General features: G+C 39.7%; 1 protein-coding gene across 1 annotated transcript; it reads left to right on the top strand.

Moving 5' to 3' along the window:
• The first annotated feature begins 7755 nt into the window (after positions 1-7755).
• On the top strand, positions 7756-14493 carry LOC136317613 (cancer/testis antigen 47A-like). Its single transcript, XM_066250442.1, has 4 exons — positions 7756-8475; positions 9412-9604; positions 9754-9895; positions 14481-14493. Exons 1-4 carry the CDS (start codon positions 7756-7758, stop codon positions 14491-14493), a joined length of 1068 nt encoding a protein of 355 aa, XP_066106539.1.
• The last annotated feature ends 936 nt before the right edge of the window (positions 14494-15429 follow it).

Below are 15429 nucleotides of genomic sequence, written 5' to 3'. Positions count from 1 at the left end.
ATTAAAATATCTATATTACACAAAGTAATTTATAAATTCAATGCAATATCAATTAAAATACTAATGACATACTTTAAAGATGGAGAACACATATTCCAAAAATTTATATGGAACCAAAAGAGAATATGAATAGCCTCAGCAATCTTAAAAAAGAATAAAGGGGGAGGTATCACACTTCCTGATATCAAGCTGTACTACAAGGCAATTGTACTCAAAACAGCCTGGTACTGGCATAAGAACAGGCACATAGATCACTGGAACAGAACGGAGAACCTAGAAATAAACCCACAACTCTATGGACAACTGATATTTGACAAAGGAGTTAAGGGCATACAAAGGAGTAAAGACAGCCTCTTCAACAAATGGGGTTGGGAAAATTGGACAGCTACCTGCAAAAAAATAAAACTAGACCACCAACTTACACCATTCACAAAAATAAACTCAAAATGGATAAAAGACTTAAATATAAGTCATGAAACCATAAGCATCTTAGAAGAAAACATAGGCAGTAAGCTCTCCAACATCTCTCGGAGCAATATATTTGCTGATTTATCTCCATGGGGAAGTGAAATAAAAGACAGGATAAACAAATGGGACTATATCAAACTAAAAAGCTTTTGCACAGGCAAAGACAATAAGAACAGAAAAAAAAGACAAACTACACAATGGGAGAACATATTTGACAGTACGTCTGATAAGGGGTTAATAACCAAAATTTATAAAGAACTTGTAAATCTCAACACCAGAAAGACAAACAATCAAATCAAAAAATGGGGAAAAGAAATGAATAGACACTTCTCCAAAGAGGACATACAGATGGCCAATAGGCATATGAAAAAATGCTCAACATCACTAATCATTAGAGAAATGCAAATTAAAACCACCTCACACCAGTCAGAATGGCACTCATGAACAAAACAACACAAAGTGCTGGCGAGGATGTGGAACCCTCCTGCACTGCTGGTGGGAATGCAGAGTGGTGCAGCCACTGTGGAAAACAGTATGGAGAGTCCTCAAAAAATTAAAAATCGAACTGCCGTTTGACCCAGCTATCCCACTTTTAGGAATATACCCCAGAACACCATAGCACTGTTACAAAAGATGAAATGCACCCCATGTTCGTGGCAGCATTGTTCACAATAGCAATGATCTGGAAACAGCCCAAGTGTCCATCGGAGGACGAGTGAATTAAAAAGCTTTGGTACATATATATTATGGAATACTGCTCAGCCATAAGAAATGATGACATCGGATCATTTACAACAACATGGATGGACCTTGATAACATTATACTGAGCGAAATAAGTAAATCAGAAAAAACTAAGAACTATATGATTCTATACATAGGTGGGACATAAAAATGAGACTCAGAGACATGGACAAGAGTGTGGGGGTTACGGGATGGGGGGGAGGAGAGTGAGGGGGTTGGGGGAAAGAAACCAGTTAGAAGGTGACAGAAACAATTGGACTTTGAGTGATGGGAATACAGCATAATCAAATGTCAAAATAACCTAGAGATGTTTTCTTTGAACATATGTATTCTGGTTTATTAATGTCACTCCATTAAAATTAATTTAAAGAAAAAGAAAAAAATGTTTTCTAGAAGTGAGCTGGGGGAGGTGAGAATGGGTCTGAGATGAAAGATGTTGACCACGGAAAGTTACTTCAGGCTTACCCAATCCATCTATGTAGTTGTACTGCTTTAATATATTGCAAGTGAAGAAGACGTAGGAGGGAGGAAATTATGTGTGCCGGGAACTTACCTGCCTTACACTCTGGGAGAGAGACTGCTGTCACCTTTCCCTCCCCACCAGAGAAGCCCACAAAGGACAGTGTGAAAGAACGCATGCTACAAGTCAAGGGGTCCTGTATACGGTCTGAACAGAAAAAAGATACATCAACAAGTAGTGAGGGATTCAGGAAGCAAAGAAAATGGGGTTGTGTACTGTAACATCCAGAGTAGGATTTGAAATTTTATACCATATCTACCCAGAAACTGTGGAAGAGCTAAAAAGAATAATGATGCTGCAGTCAAAACAAGCAGCCTCAGAAAAATCTTCTTATTGTACCCTAAGAACAAACTCAAGGGATCTGAAAGATACAAAAGACATGAGAAACCAAGAAAAGATAATGCTCTGGAATTTAGCTGGTGATTCTCCCAAGGCAAAACATAGTATTTTTTAATTTTGGGGAAAATCTTAGGATTATACTTTTATATTTGAGAAAATCCAAGAAATCACCTACCCTATAAAAGCATTATTTTATAATACATCTAATGAATCACAACTTGAACATCAGCTGTGAACCATTAAGAGATCTGAATTTTTTATGATGGTAAAATATACTTAGAGTTTATTGTTTAAAAAAATCAATATAGAAGAATCAGAAAACCTAAACAGACAGATTTCATCACATGAGATTGAAACAGTTATCAAAAACCTCCCAACAAACAAAAGTCCTGGGCCAGATGGCTTCACCAGCAAATTTTACCAAATACTCAAAGAAAAACTAACTCCTATCCTTCTCAAGCTATTTCAAAAATTTCAAGAGGAGGGAAGACTTCCAAACACTTTTTATGAGGCAAGCATAATACTGATTAATCCAAAACCAGGCAAAGACATTACAAAGAAAGAAAACTATAGACCAATATCCATGATGAACTTAGATGCTAAAATTCTCAACAAAATATTAGCAAACTGGATCCAGCAATACATGAAAAAATCATACATCATGATCAAGTGGGATTTATTCTAGGAAGACAAGGCTGGTACAATATCCGCAAATCAATCAATGTGATTCAACACATAAACAAAAGAAAGGATAAAAATCACATTATAATATCAATAGATGCAGAAAAAGCATTTGATAAAATTCAGCACCCATTTATGATCAAAAGTCTCAGCAAAGTGGGGATTCAGGGATCATGCCTCAACATAATAAAGGCCATCTATGACAAACCCAAAGCCAACATCATACTCAATGGGCAAAAATTAAAAGGGATCCCTTTAAGATCAGGAACAAGGTAGGGGTGCCCCCTTTCACCACTCTTATTCAACATAGTTCTGGAAGTCCTAGCCACAAAGATCAGACAAGAAGAGATAAAAGGCATCCAAATTGGAAAAGAAGAAGTAAAATTATCATTATTTGCTGATGATATGACACTACATAGAAAACCCTAGTCTCAGTCAAAAAACTACTGGACCTGATAAATGAATTCAGCAAGGTGGCAGGATATAAAGTCAATATTCAGAAATTAGTGGCATTTTTATACACCAACAATGATCTGTCTGAAAAAGAAGTTAAGAAAACAATCCCATTCACTATTGCAACAACAACAAAAAATAAAGTACCTAGGAGTAAATTTAACCAAAGAGGTTAAACACTTGTACTAGGAATATTATAAAACATTGTTAAAGGAAATCAAGAAAGATACAAACAAGTAGAAACATATACCGTGTTCATGGACAGGAAGAATAAACATTATTAAAATGTGTATATTACCCAAAGCAATCTATAAATTCAATGCAGTTCCTATTAAAATACCAATGACATACTTCAAAAATATAGAGCAAATATTCCAAAAATTTATATGGAAACAAAAAAGAACATGAATATCCTCAGCAATACTGAAAAAAAAGAATTAAGTGGAGGGTATCACACTTCCTGATATCAAGTTATACTACAAGGCCATCTTATTCAAAACAGCTTGGTACTGGCATAAGAACAGAGGACACAGAAATAAACCCACAGCTTTATGGACAATTGATATTTGACAAAGGAGGTAAGAGCATTCAATGGTGTGTTGGGAAAATTGGACAGCTACCTGCAAAAAAATGAAACTAGACCACCTACTTACACCATTCACAAAAATAAATTCAGAATGGATAAAAGACTTAAATGTAAGTCACGAAACCGTAATCATCTCGGAAGAAAACATAAACAGTAAGCTCTCTGACAACTCTCACAGTGATATATTTGTTGATTTATCTCCATGGGCAAGTGAAATAAAGGACAGGATAAACAAATGGGACTGTATCAAACTAAAAAGTTTTGTACAGCTAAATAAAGACAATATGAACAAAATAATAAGAGAAACCACATGACGGGAAAACATATTAGCCAATACATCTGATAAGGGGGTTAATAACCAAAATTTATAAAGAACTTCTAAAGCTCAACATCAGGAAGATAAACAATCAAATCAAAAAATGGTAAAAAGAAATGAATAAACACTTCTCCAAAGAGGACATACAGATGGTCAATAGGCAGATGAAAAAATGTTCAACATCACTAATCATTAGAGAAATGCAAATTAAAACCACAATGAGATATCACCTCACACCAGTCAGAATGGCGCTCATTAACAAAACAACACATAATAAGTGCTGGTGAGGATGTGGAGAAAAGGGAACCCTCCTGCACTGCTGGTGGGAATGCAGACTGGTGCAGCCACTGTGGAAAACAGTATGAGGATTCCTCAAAAAAATAAAAATGGAACTTTTTTCTGACCCAGCCATCTCACTTTTAGGAATGTATCCTATGAATACCAAATCACTGATTCAAAAGAAGAAATGCTCCCCCATGTTTATGGCAGCATTGTTTACAATAGCCAAGATCTGGAAACAGCCTAAGTGTCCGTCAGTAGATGAGTGGATTTAAAGTGTGGTACATGTACACCTAGGGTCGGGAAACTTTTTGGCTGAGAGAGCCATGAACGCCACATATTTTAAAATGTAATTTCATGAAAGTCATACAATGACCCATGTATGTTACTCATTATCCAATAAAAATTTGGTGTTGTTCCAGAGGACAGTTGTGATTGGCGCCAGCCACCCACAACCATGAACATGAGCGGTAGGAAATGAATGGATTGTAATACATGAGAATGTTTCATATTTTTAACGTTATTATTATTTTTTATTAAAGATTTGTCTGTGAGCCAGATGCAGCTATCAAAAGAGCCACATCTGCCTCATGAGCCATAGGTTCCCAACTCCTGATATACACAATGGAATACTACACAGCTGTGAGGAAGACAGAAATCTTAACTTTCGCGAAAACATAGATGGACCTGGAAACTATCATGGTAAGTGAAAAAGCCAGGCAGAGAAAAACAAGTATCATATGACATCACTCATTTGAGGAATCCAGTGAACAGTGTGAACTGAGCAATGGAACAGAGGCAGAGGCGGGATCAAAGGGGATAGAGGGAAAGCAGACAGAGGAAAACGGGATGAGAGGATGGGATCAGAGAAGGGAAAGAGATTAGTGAAATTATATATACATAACACAGCATTATAGAGAGCAGTAAAGCAAATCCTGGAGGGAAGGGAGGAAGGTGTTGGGGGGAAGGAGGTCAAGGGGGGATGTCGAGGGGAACATGGGGGTGGGAGGAGAAATATTTGGATGTATGTAAACACAATAAATTAAAATCAATAAAAATTTTTTAGAAAAAGTTTTTTAAAAAGTGAGAAATTTCGGCTCTGTAGTAAGAGCTCACCTAGCAATCAAAAATTAAAAGCAGAATGAAAATAGTGTAGGAGAAAGATCTGTCTCAACATGAAAACCTCCCCACAAATCTCTAGTTATAGCATAAAAGTTTGCCAAAAAACATAAGCATCAAACTTTAAAAAATAGCAATAACCACTAAACACGTAGAAATAATTAAATGTGAAACTTTCCAAATCTGTTATTCTAAATTATAATGCTAAAACTTTCTACTGCAAATATAATTTGAATTTATAAAAGGCCTTGTAAATTTGTTTTACCTTCAAGTAAAAAAAAAAATTCCACTCTTCCCATTAATAGACCTTTATTACAAAAAATTGTATGTGGGCCTTGCCAGTTGGCTCAGTGGTAGAGTGTCAGCCCAGTGTGTGGATGCCCTGGGTTTGATTGCCAGTCAAGGCACACAGGAGAAGTAAACATCTGCTTCTCCACTACTCCCCTTCTCACTTCTCTCTCTCACTTCTCTTGCTCTCTCTCTCTCTCTCTCTCTCTCTCTACCCCTCCCGCAGGTATGGCTCAATTGATTCAAGCCCGTTTGCCCTAGGCACTGAGGCTAGCTCCATGGATTCTCCACCTCAGGTGCGAAAAATAGCTTGGTTGCAAGCATAGCCCCAGAAGGGCAGAGCATTGGCCCCAGACGGAGGTTGCTGGGAGGATCCTGGTGGGGGTGCATGTTGGAGTCTGTCTCTCTATCTCCCTTCCTCTCACTTGGAAAAAAAGAAAAAAAATTTAAAAATTGTATGCAATTAGCATCATATTTTTAGTTTAAACATTAAAATATTTGTGAAAATTTGTTTTCCCTCCTGTGACATCAGTATATACATAGTGGTTTCAAATTTACCTCTGAGTTTTCCCAAACCCAAAATGTTTAGTCTTTGCCTTTTAGAGCAGTGGTTTTCAACCCTTTTCATCTCATAGCACACACAAACTAATTATTAAAATTTTGCAGCACGCCAAAAATTATATATTTTTTGCCAATCTGACAAAAAAAAGTAGGTATGATTTTGATTCATTCACACCAGATAGCTATTTTTGTGTTGGTTTTTGTCATTCTTTTATTTGAAAATATAAGAAAAAAAGAGGTCACTGCTCCTGACTAAATAGTCAAATATTGTAGTTTCTTTTCCTTTCTTATACAATTTATTGAGGTGACATTGGTTAATAAAATTAGAAATGTGCATAATTCTACAACTCATCTCTGTGCACTGCATTGTGTGTTCACCACTCTTGAGTCCAGTCTCCATCCATCACCATTTATGTCTCCTGTATTCTCCTCCACCTCTCCCAATCTCCCCAATTCACCACTCTATTTATTATTCCCATCCATGAGTTTTTCTCTTTTATTTTCTTGTTTGCTCGAACGCTCCACCCACCTACCCCCAGCTGCCAACCTGCTCTCTCTGACTATGCCTCTATTTTGCACGTTTTTAAAATTCTTTAAGCCCTATCTGTATTGCTCAGTTGGTTGGAGCATCATGGGGAAACACAGAGGTTGCCAGTACGTCCCCAAGTCAGGGCACATGCTTTACCTGTTTCCCTGTCTCTTTCTCTCTAATAAATATATATAGCAACACACTACTGTGCCTCCTGCAGAACACTGGTTGAAAATGCACTTTTTTTTGGTCTGGTCAGTGGTGGCACAGTGGATAAAGTGTTGAACTGGAATGCTGAGGTTGATGCTTCCTGTTCCTCCCCCTTCTCTCTCTCTCTCTCTCTCTCTCTCCTCTCTAAAATGAAGAAGTAAAATATTTTTTTAAAAATGTGCATTTCCAAATAAGTGTCAGTAACCGAGCTGCTTCTATATCACACTACTAAATTAAAATGGCAGGACTTACGTGTACCTAAAGGTAGCGCAGAACTTTAAGGTCTCCAAGAAAAGGGAGGCTATTTTGAGCCATCCTAGAACTGAAAAACCTTGACCGTTCTTTGGACACATAAATGTCAATCCTCGCTTCTCAGCCTATGAGCTTGTGAAGAGAGAACGTGACCCTTTGTGCCTCCTCTGGTCCTGCCCTTTGTGTTCGGGTGAAGCCCTGTTCGTGGTTCCTGACATCCACTCCTGTCCTTGCAGTCGTTGAGCTTCTTCAGGCACCACCGGAGACTATTGTCCCTTCTACGACTCCGTCCACCTCACATCTGGGTCCACAGTCCACATGTCAACGGTCCGCAGTCTCCTCCCAGTAGCCACCATCTTGGCCTTCGACGCCATAGCCTGATCCCGTCTAGGTTGAGGTATTTCCTGGAGCCATGTCTGACTCTGGTGATAGAAACCTGGCCCCCGGTGTTCAGGAGAGCCCCATGGATGAGGCGGGAGCCGGGGTCTGGGAAGCTGGAGATGAGGGGGCGGTGATTCAAGACCTGGAGCTCCACGGGGAAAATGCAGCCGGGCTGGAGGTAGTAGGAAGGGCTATCAGGGGCCTGGGGGAGGAAGCCGCAGCAGTGGAAGTCCCAGAGGGCAGGGTCAGCGAGGATTCTGACATCGGGCCAGCTGATGAGGGGGAGGACGACATGGAGCAGGACTGGAATGTGCCGGAAGCCGCCCGCCAGTTCCCCTTAGTGGCCTTACGCTACATGTTCCTGAACGTTTTGCGTGAGCTGATGCACCTCCAGCAATACAACAACCATGTCTTCGTGAGATCCTTCCACGAGCACAGGATGGCCCAGCCCAGGCATCAGAGGGCCAACGGCCTGGTCCAGGTCCCTGTGCTCTCGGTGCCAGAGGGCTCAGGGGAGGGGGCTGCAGTCATGGGGCTCGAAGGCCCTGGAAATGGAGCCACGGGCACTGGAGAGGAGTCCCAGATTCCTGAAGGCTCCAGAGAGGGTGCCCTGGCCCTGGAGCCTGAGAACCAGCCTGAGGCAGAGGAGGAGCCCGCACTGGAGGCTGAAACCCTGGAGGGTGAGGATCACACAGAACAGGCCAGGGATTACAAGACCCCAGGGCCGATGAGGCCCAAGGCGAGCAAGCAGGTAGCACCTTGACCTGTGGTTGGGGCCCTGAACACACTACAGGCCTTGTGGAGGAGAAGTCCAACTTCATAACGACCTCCCCCACCTTGAGAAAAAATAGCTTGCCCTCTCCCAACCTGAGCTAAGCAACCTGAGCTCCTCAGTGCAGGGCACAGCCTATCAGCGAATGTCCGAACGGCCCAGGGGAAGGTGTTCAGGAGTGAGCAGGCAGGACATGGAGGGGAACCTAAAGGAGAGGAACAAGCCAATGTCATGTCTCCTGTTTGCTTCATGGCTGCCAAAAGTATCAAGAGCCTTAAAAAGTCAACCCACAAACATTACGAATTGATAGGGAGACTTTGAAAAAAAAATTTTAATATATATTATATATGGGTATATATATATATATATACACACACACACCCCCCATGGGGTTGAGGACCAACTGAACTTCACCTTAGAATTTGTCAGTGAAGGTAACAATATTTTCACAAGAAAGTTCTGACCAAACCCTACAGCAGGGGTCCCCAAACTACGGCCCGTGGGCCACATGCGGCCCCCTGAGGCCATTTATCCGGCCCCTGCTGCACTTCCAGAAGGGGTACCTCTTTCATTGGTGGTCAGTGAGAGACGCAAAGCATGGCATTGCTCACATACAGTACTACTTCCAGTGACGTGGGATGCACGCCTCACGGCTCCGGAAGCACGTCACATCACTTGTTACATCTAGCAGTGACAAATAAGGAACCGGACATTGACCATCTCATTAGCCAAAAACAGGCCCGTAACTCCCATTGAAATACTGGTCAGTTTATTGATTTAAGTTTACTTGTTCTTTACTTTAAATATTGTATTTGTTCCTGTTTTGTTTTTTTACTTTATAATAAGATATGTGCAGTGTGCATAGGGATTTGTTCATAGATTTTTTTTAAAGTCTGACCTTCCAATGGTCTGAAGGACAGTGAACTGGCCCCCTGTGCAAAAAGTTTGGGGACAACTGCCCTATGGAATGCCCTAGACCATGATGATTCTGATCCCTTCTCTGATGGGCCAGCAGGCATCAGCAGCACAGCTTTACTAGGGAAATCAGGTCACTGTGAGAACAATCAAGCAGCAGCAATGAGGGGCCGCGGGAGTGTTGCATCAACCAGTAGGAAGGTGCCTAGCTGTTCTTTTCCTGGTTACTTCCATTGTCTTGCTTCACTTGCGGGTTGAGTGCTGGATGTCCCCATTTCTTATAACTTGGGATTTCTTTCTGTGAATGTCTGGTCCCAAAGTTTGTCTTATTCTTAACTAAAGGAACAAGTAAATATCAATGTGAAAACGCTGAGGAAGAAGCCCAAGATGCTGAAAGGAAGGAAGAAGAAGAGGAGTTTAACAAGAAAGAAGAAGGACCCCAAAGCAACATGGACTCAGCAGAGACCAGCCCCGGAAAATCCAGGTATCTGTGTGTAGCTTTGAGTATCACCCGACCGTTCCTGGCATTTACCTGTTACCAATAGCTTTAGTTATTTTAATTTCCCCAGTAAATTAAGAAAAACGGTTGTTTAAAACTAGTTTAAAAATTCAATTTCATCTTCTTGGCATGTTAACATTATACTCATATACCTAGTAATATAACATCCATTATGTACTGAAATATATATACTTCATGGCTACTCATTTGTTCTTATGAGGCCCTCTGTCCTCCCTGTAAAGACTACTAACAAATGAGAACTGTGTCAATACCTAAGACCAATAGTTATTTTAAAACATTACTAGATGCAGGCCCTGGCCGGTTGGCTCAGCGGTAGAGCGTGGGCCTGGCGTGCAGGGAACCTGGGTTCGATTCCCGGCCAGGGCACATAGGAGAAGCGCCCATTTGCTTCTCCACCCTCCCCTCCTTCCTCTCTGTCTCTCTCTTCCCCTCCCACAGCCAAGGCTCCATTGGAGCAAAGATGGCCCGGGCGCTGGGGATGGCTCCTTGGCCTCTGTTTCAGGCGCCGGAGTGGCTCTGGTCGCGGCAGAGCGACGCCCTGGACGGGCAGAGCATCGCCCCCTGGTGGGCAGAGCGTCGCCCCTGGTGGGTGTGCCGGGTGAATCCGGGCGCATGCGGGAGTCTGTCTGACTGTCTCTCCCCGTTTCCAGCTTCAGATAAAAAAAAAAAAACATTACTAGATGCAGAAGATCAGGTCGCTGGGCTCTGCCCTAGTTGAGCCTTTGTTACTTGGCCACAGAAATACAGTCTCCCGTACTAACTAGGAGACAAGGAATACTTACAAATAACAAAGTGTTACTAATTTCTGGAAGTACTACATTTTTTCCTTTTCTGTTTTTCATGTTGTATGTTTATTTAAAACTACTTACCGTACTTGGGCAACATGCTTCCTAGGCTCCAGAAGAAGTATTTGCACTAAGAGTAGAAGAAAATAATTTGGATTAAGAGCTCTCTAAGGCCCCTTTTAAATCTGGCCCTCTATAATTCTAAAATGATTGGCTTTTAGGGACTCCAGTTGCTGTGTTCTAAAATATTACAGTGTCAGAATACCAGAATTATTATTAATGCTTTGTATTTACTGAATGTGCAATTCGATATTTTCTTCATTCTCACATCATCAGGTCTCTGCTATAGTATTATTTTTCTTCTTTTTATAAAATTTATTTTAATTGATTGGGTTGACATGTTTTCAAGTGTCCCACTCAATATACCACCACCTATACACCACATTATGCCCCTCATACCCCCTGCAAAGTCTCTTTCCACCCCTCATTCCCTCTTTTTACCCCAACCCCCTCCATCCCCTTTTTCCCTCTGTTTCTAGGTAGAACCACATTTAATAACTAATACGTAAACGTTTGTTGGGTTGTAGGTTTTTATATTTTATATGACAGTCAAAAGAAAAGAAACTTAGTCATAGCATGCTTGTTTATTACTGAATGAGTAGTTAAGTATCAAGGCCTATCTTATTTTTGAGTATATGTAAATGATTGACATTTCTTTTTTTTTTTTACACTTTCACAGCTGCATATTTTGTAACAGCCTCTCCTATGAGATATATGGAATACTGAGGGTCTGGGAGGGTAAGAGTATCACTTGTAGAATGAACACAAGCTATTAAGGTGGAGAGATTTGTTTAAATCCCAGAATGGCTTCTCAAGGAAAAGAAGCATCTTGAGAAAGTATTTATGGTGTTAGGTAGGCAAGAGGGAGACAGGGTTTGTATGATCACATGATTGAAGCCATCAGTTACAGGAACACCCTATATGCCAGAGTACTGGTTATGATTATTGGACATTTGGTCCATACCAAAAGATCCTTGATGTTTAAATTCCACTCTCCTGCAAGATTTGAACTCTGACCCCTCTACCTAACCCAATGTGCCATTACCAGTTAGGCTACCAAGGCAAGAAGGGTTATTATTGGTGGTACAGTCACAATACAATTGTTGGACCAATAAAACAAGGTAGTAATTTTTTTATGTATTAATTCTGTAATCCAGAAGTGTAAATCAACATTATGGGTTCTTTGAACTAAGGATGTTTTGTAAGCATGGGCATTTTAGACGGGACTAATTATCAGGGACCTTTTAGTGTGGACCAAATGTCTCAATGGATCTTTTGGACAGGACTGAATGTCCTGAAGGCAGGCTACAAGAGGGAAATGTGCCATTCTTCTCTACTTGTTGAGATATAGCACACAAATGCAGGTGATACACATAGGGCTATTAGATTTAGAAAGTCATTGGAGCTGGTTAATGCTGTATTAATTGTATATTTTCTCTCATTTCATCCTGCAGTTTGAAGGAATAGAAAGAAGATAGAGAAAGAAGAAACTGTTGTTCATTCTTTTAAATTTTTCATTTTCATAAGTCCATGGGCATTTTAATAAATACTGATATCATTCCAAAGTTCACCACTCAAACAATGATATCCAATGATATATTTCATTTCTTATAGTTATATTCTACAGTGTTTCTTTTAGTTAACAATAAGTTAGTTTTTAATTAAACTGAAAAGCAGGCTGATTTTATTTAGATGATCCTGACTCAAATCTCCCACTTACCTCTATTTTGAAGGAAATCACTTTCCACTATCTTGTAAGCCTGTATAAGTTATTTTATGGCAGCCCAAAATAAACTAATATGTCAAGTTCAAAGCAATTTTTTTTGTGAAGAGAAAGATGACGTCAAACCTGTGGAGCTGCTCTGTCCACTATGTTAGACACTAGCCATTCATGGCTACTGAGCACTTGAAATATGGCTAGTCTAGTTTGAGATGTGCTGTAACTATAAACAATGTCACCTGTCTCACTAATAACTCTTATACTGATTACCTGTTTAAGTGGTAATATATTGAATTAAAATATATTATTAAAATAAATTTTGCAGTTTTTTTTTTACTTAGTTGTGTAAGAAACCTTAAAAGTACACGTGTGACTTGCATTATACATCTGGTAGACAGAGAGGCTCTAGCACACAGTTCTGAAGGAAAGCTGAGACTGTGCCCAGATGTTGATCTGGAGCAGTGGCTCTCAATATTTCGTTCTCAAATCAGCATCATCACCATCACCCAAGAATTCTTAGGCTCCATCCAAGACCTACTCCTGCAGAAACTCTGAGGGTAGGCCCAGCAAGCTGTGTTTTAACAAGCCCTGCAGGGAATTGGGATGCAGCTCAAATTTGAAAAGCACTCGTTTAAAGCCCCAGAGGAAGAAGATGAGCCTCACCGTAGGGAGGACCAGCCTTAACTCACTGGCTTAGGACTGTTGCAGGGAAACAGAACAGGATGGCAAGGGCTGGACTGGGCAGGAGGCTGGAATTCACAGGGGCTGAGAGACAGAGGGGCTAAGAGTGGGTGATGGCAGCAGAATGATGCTAAAGGGGGAAAGCTGGTTCTAGGGAGATTCAAAAATAATACCAGGTATAGGTATAGAGTCTAAAAAACATGCCAAGACTACACTTTGAGGGATCATTTCTATAGTTCATAGAATACATACAAAATTATCACCATATATTGATTGTGGATACAAATATCTAGAGCAAAAAGTATGTATATGAGAGATGCATAGAGTTACAGTGTGCAACAGCATCATGGGAAAGATAAACATCTTATTTAGGATGATAGTTTGTTGTTGTGAGTCAGGGCACAAGAGAGAGAGAGATCAGCGGACGAAATCATCGTGAACTAGCAAAGGACCACCACTCGCTCAGGCAAATGGCACCAAGTTCGCGCTGTGTCCTATTTTTATTCACAAAATTTCAAAAAGCTTGTTTACTGAGAAATTGGCATAGCATCAAGCATAACCTTTACTTAAAGATACATGGAATACATCTGCATGATAGCTTAATAACAATACAATATCTAAAGGCATTAACTGCTATTGCTTCTATGGTTCCCACAACATTCCTTTCTTTTATCTCAAGGAATAGCCTTGAAGAAAGCAGTAGAACGTTATGAGAATGTTTTGCTGAGAAGGGAGTCTAGCAACCACTTTTGGTCACATAGACTTGTTTCAGTGACTCCCCTTCGAATCACAAAACAATTCTTTTCGCAAAACTTTATTTTCTTGTTGGCTGTGTTCCTATCCAATATCATGTGATGGATTATTCTACCACATTTCTCCTTTTTTGCTTATGCTGAATGTTATGAAGCACCACAGAAAACACAGCGTTCTGTCATTCATCCCTTATTTCTCTTGCTTTCATTCGTTAACAGACTACATATAAAAGAAAACATAGAATTAATACTATTATAAAAAGTCCTACAGTGGATCCCATAAATCCTTTAATATGTTCAATAGGATTTAATTGTGATAAATTATTTATTAATCCCTTCAATATAGGTTGACCTATCAGAATTTCTAATTTTCTTTGAAAAGCTTAATGAATATGTCTTTGTAATTCAATTATTTCTTTAATCATATTATCATGATTTAACCAATGCTTTTTAACATTTTCCTAAGGGAAGTAAGTATGATTTTAAGGAATAGGGGCAACACAAAAAGGAGTTACATTCTAATCACATCTTAGCTTAATTTGTCTTTGCAGGCTAACAATTTGATCTCTTAACATAATCATAGTCTGTTCTAAATCATTAACTTTAGCATTAATGTTACTATTATTGAGAAGTCCGCAGTTGTTCAGAATCTTCATGCCATTTTTGTACAAAGTCCACGGTCTGTATACTTTGATGTAATGCAACCCCAGATACAGCAGCCACGGTGGTTACAGCTATTAGTCCCATAATGATGGTGATCATCAGGTCAACCAGTCTCTTGGTTTGCTTCAAGGGCATAATAAGATGTTGTAACAGCATCATGGAAGGGGAACCCTGCCACATCTGATGCATCTGTACTGGAATCCAGACTCCTGTTTGGGTTCTCAAAATGTAAAGACTTTGACTATTTTCATTAAAAAGAACAGAAGAGTTAATACATGTATAAAAAGTACACTTATTGCAAGTTATTGAATAATTTTCAGCTGTCTATTTGCTTTCACCTATAATAAACATATAAGGCAATCTAACACAAGCAGATATAAAATGTGATTCATTTCTCTTAAAGATTAACATAATATGATTAGAAGGATAATTTCTCCAGATTTTTTTCTTTCTACGCTGACATATGTTTAAGTGCCGTGGTTACTTTCTACAAATGATATTGTATAGGACCAAATTTTATATGTGGAGCTCGGGGTGACATCCCTCCTCTATGCCATATGATAGTATTATTACCTTGACCACCAGCTGTAATTAAACCATTGTTCTTATGCCACTTTAAATCAGCACCCTGCCCTTTCAATGGGTCGGAACCATGAGGGCTTTAATCTATGACATGTCACATACAGATGTATTACTTTTAAATTCATATCCTTATAACAAATGTTTTTGTTTTCCTTCTCTTTTACTGTTTTTTTACAATAAAGAGCCAAGCTTGAGCTTCTATTTTGAGACAACGTGGCTCTTGTCCTATCCATATAGGTAATCAATCCCTCAACT

Source organism: Saccopteryx bilineata, chromosome X (genome assembly GCF_036850765.1).
Source record: "Saccopteryx bilineata isolate mSacBil1 chromosome X, mSacBil1_pri_phased_curated, whole genome shotgun sequence".
In the NCBI taxonomy this organism is placed as follows: Eukaryota; Metazoa; Chordata; class Mammalia; order Chiroptera; family Emballonuridae; genus Saccopteryx; species Saccopteryx bilineata.
This window is presented reverse-complemented; position numbering and strand designations above follow the sequence as displayed.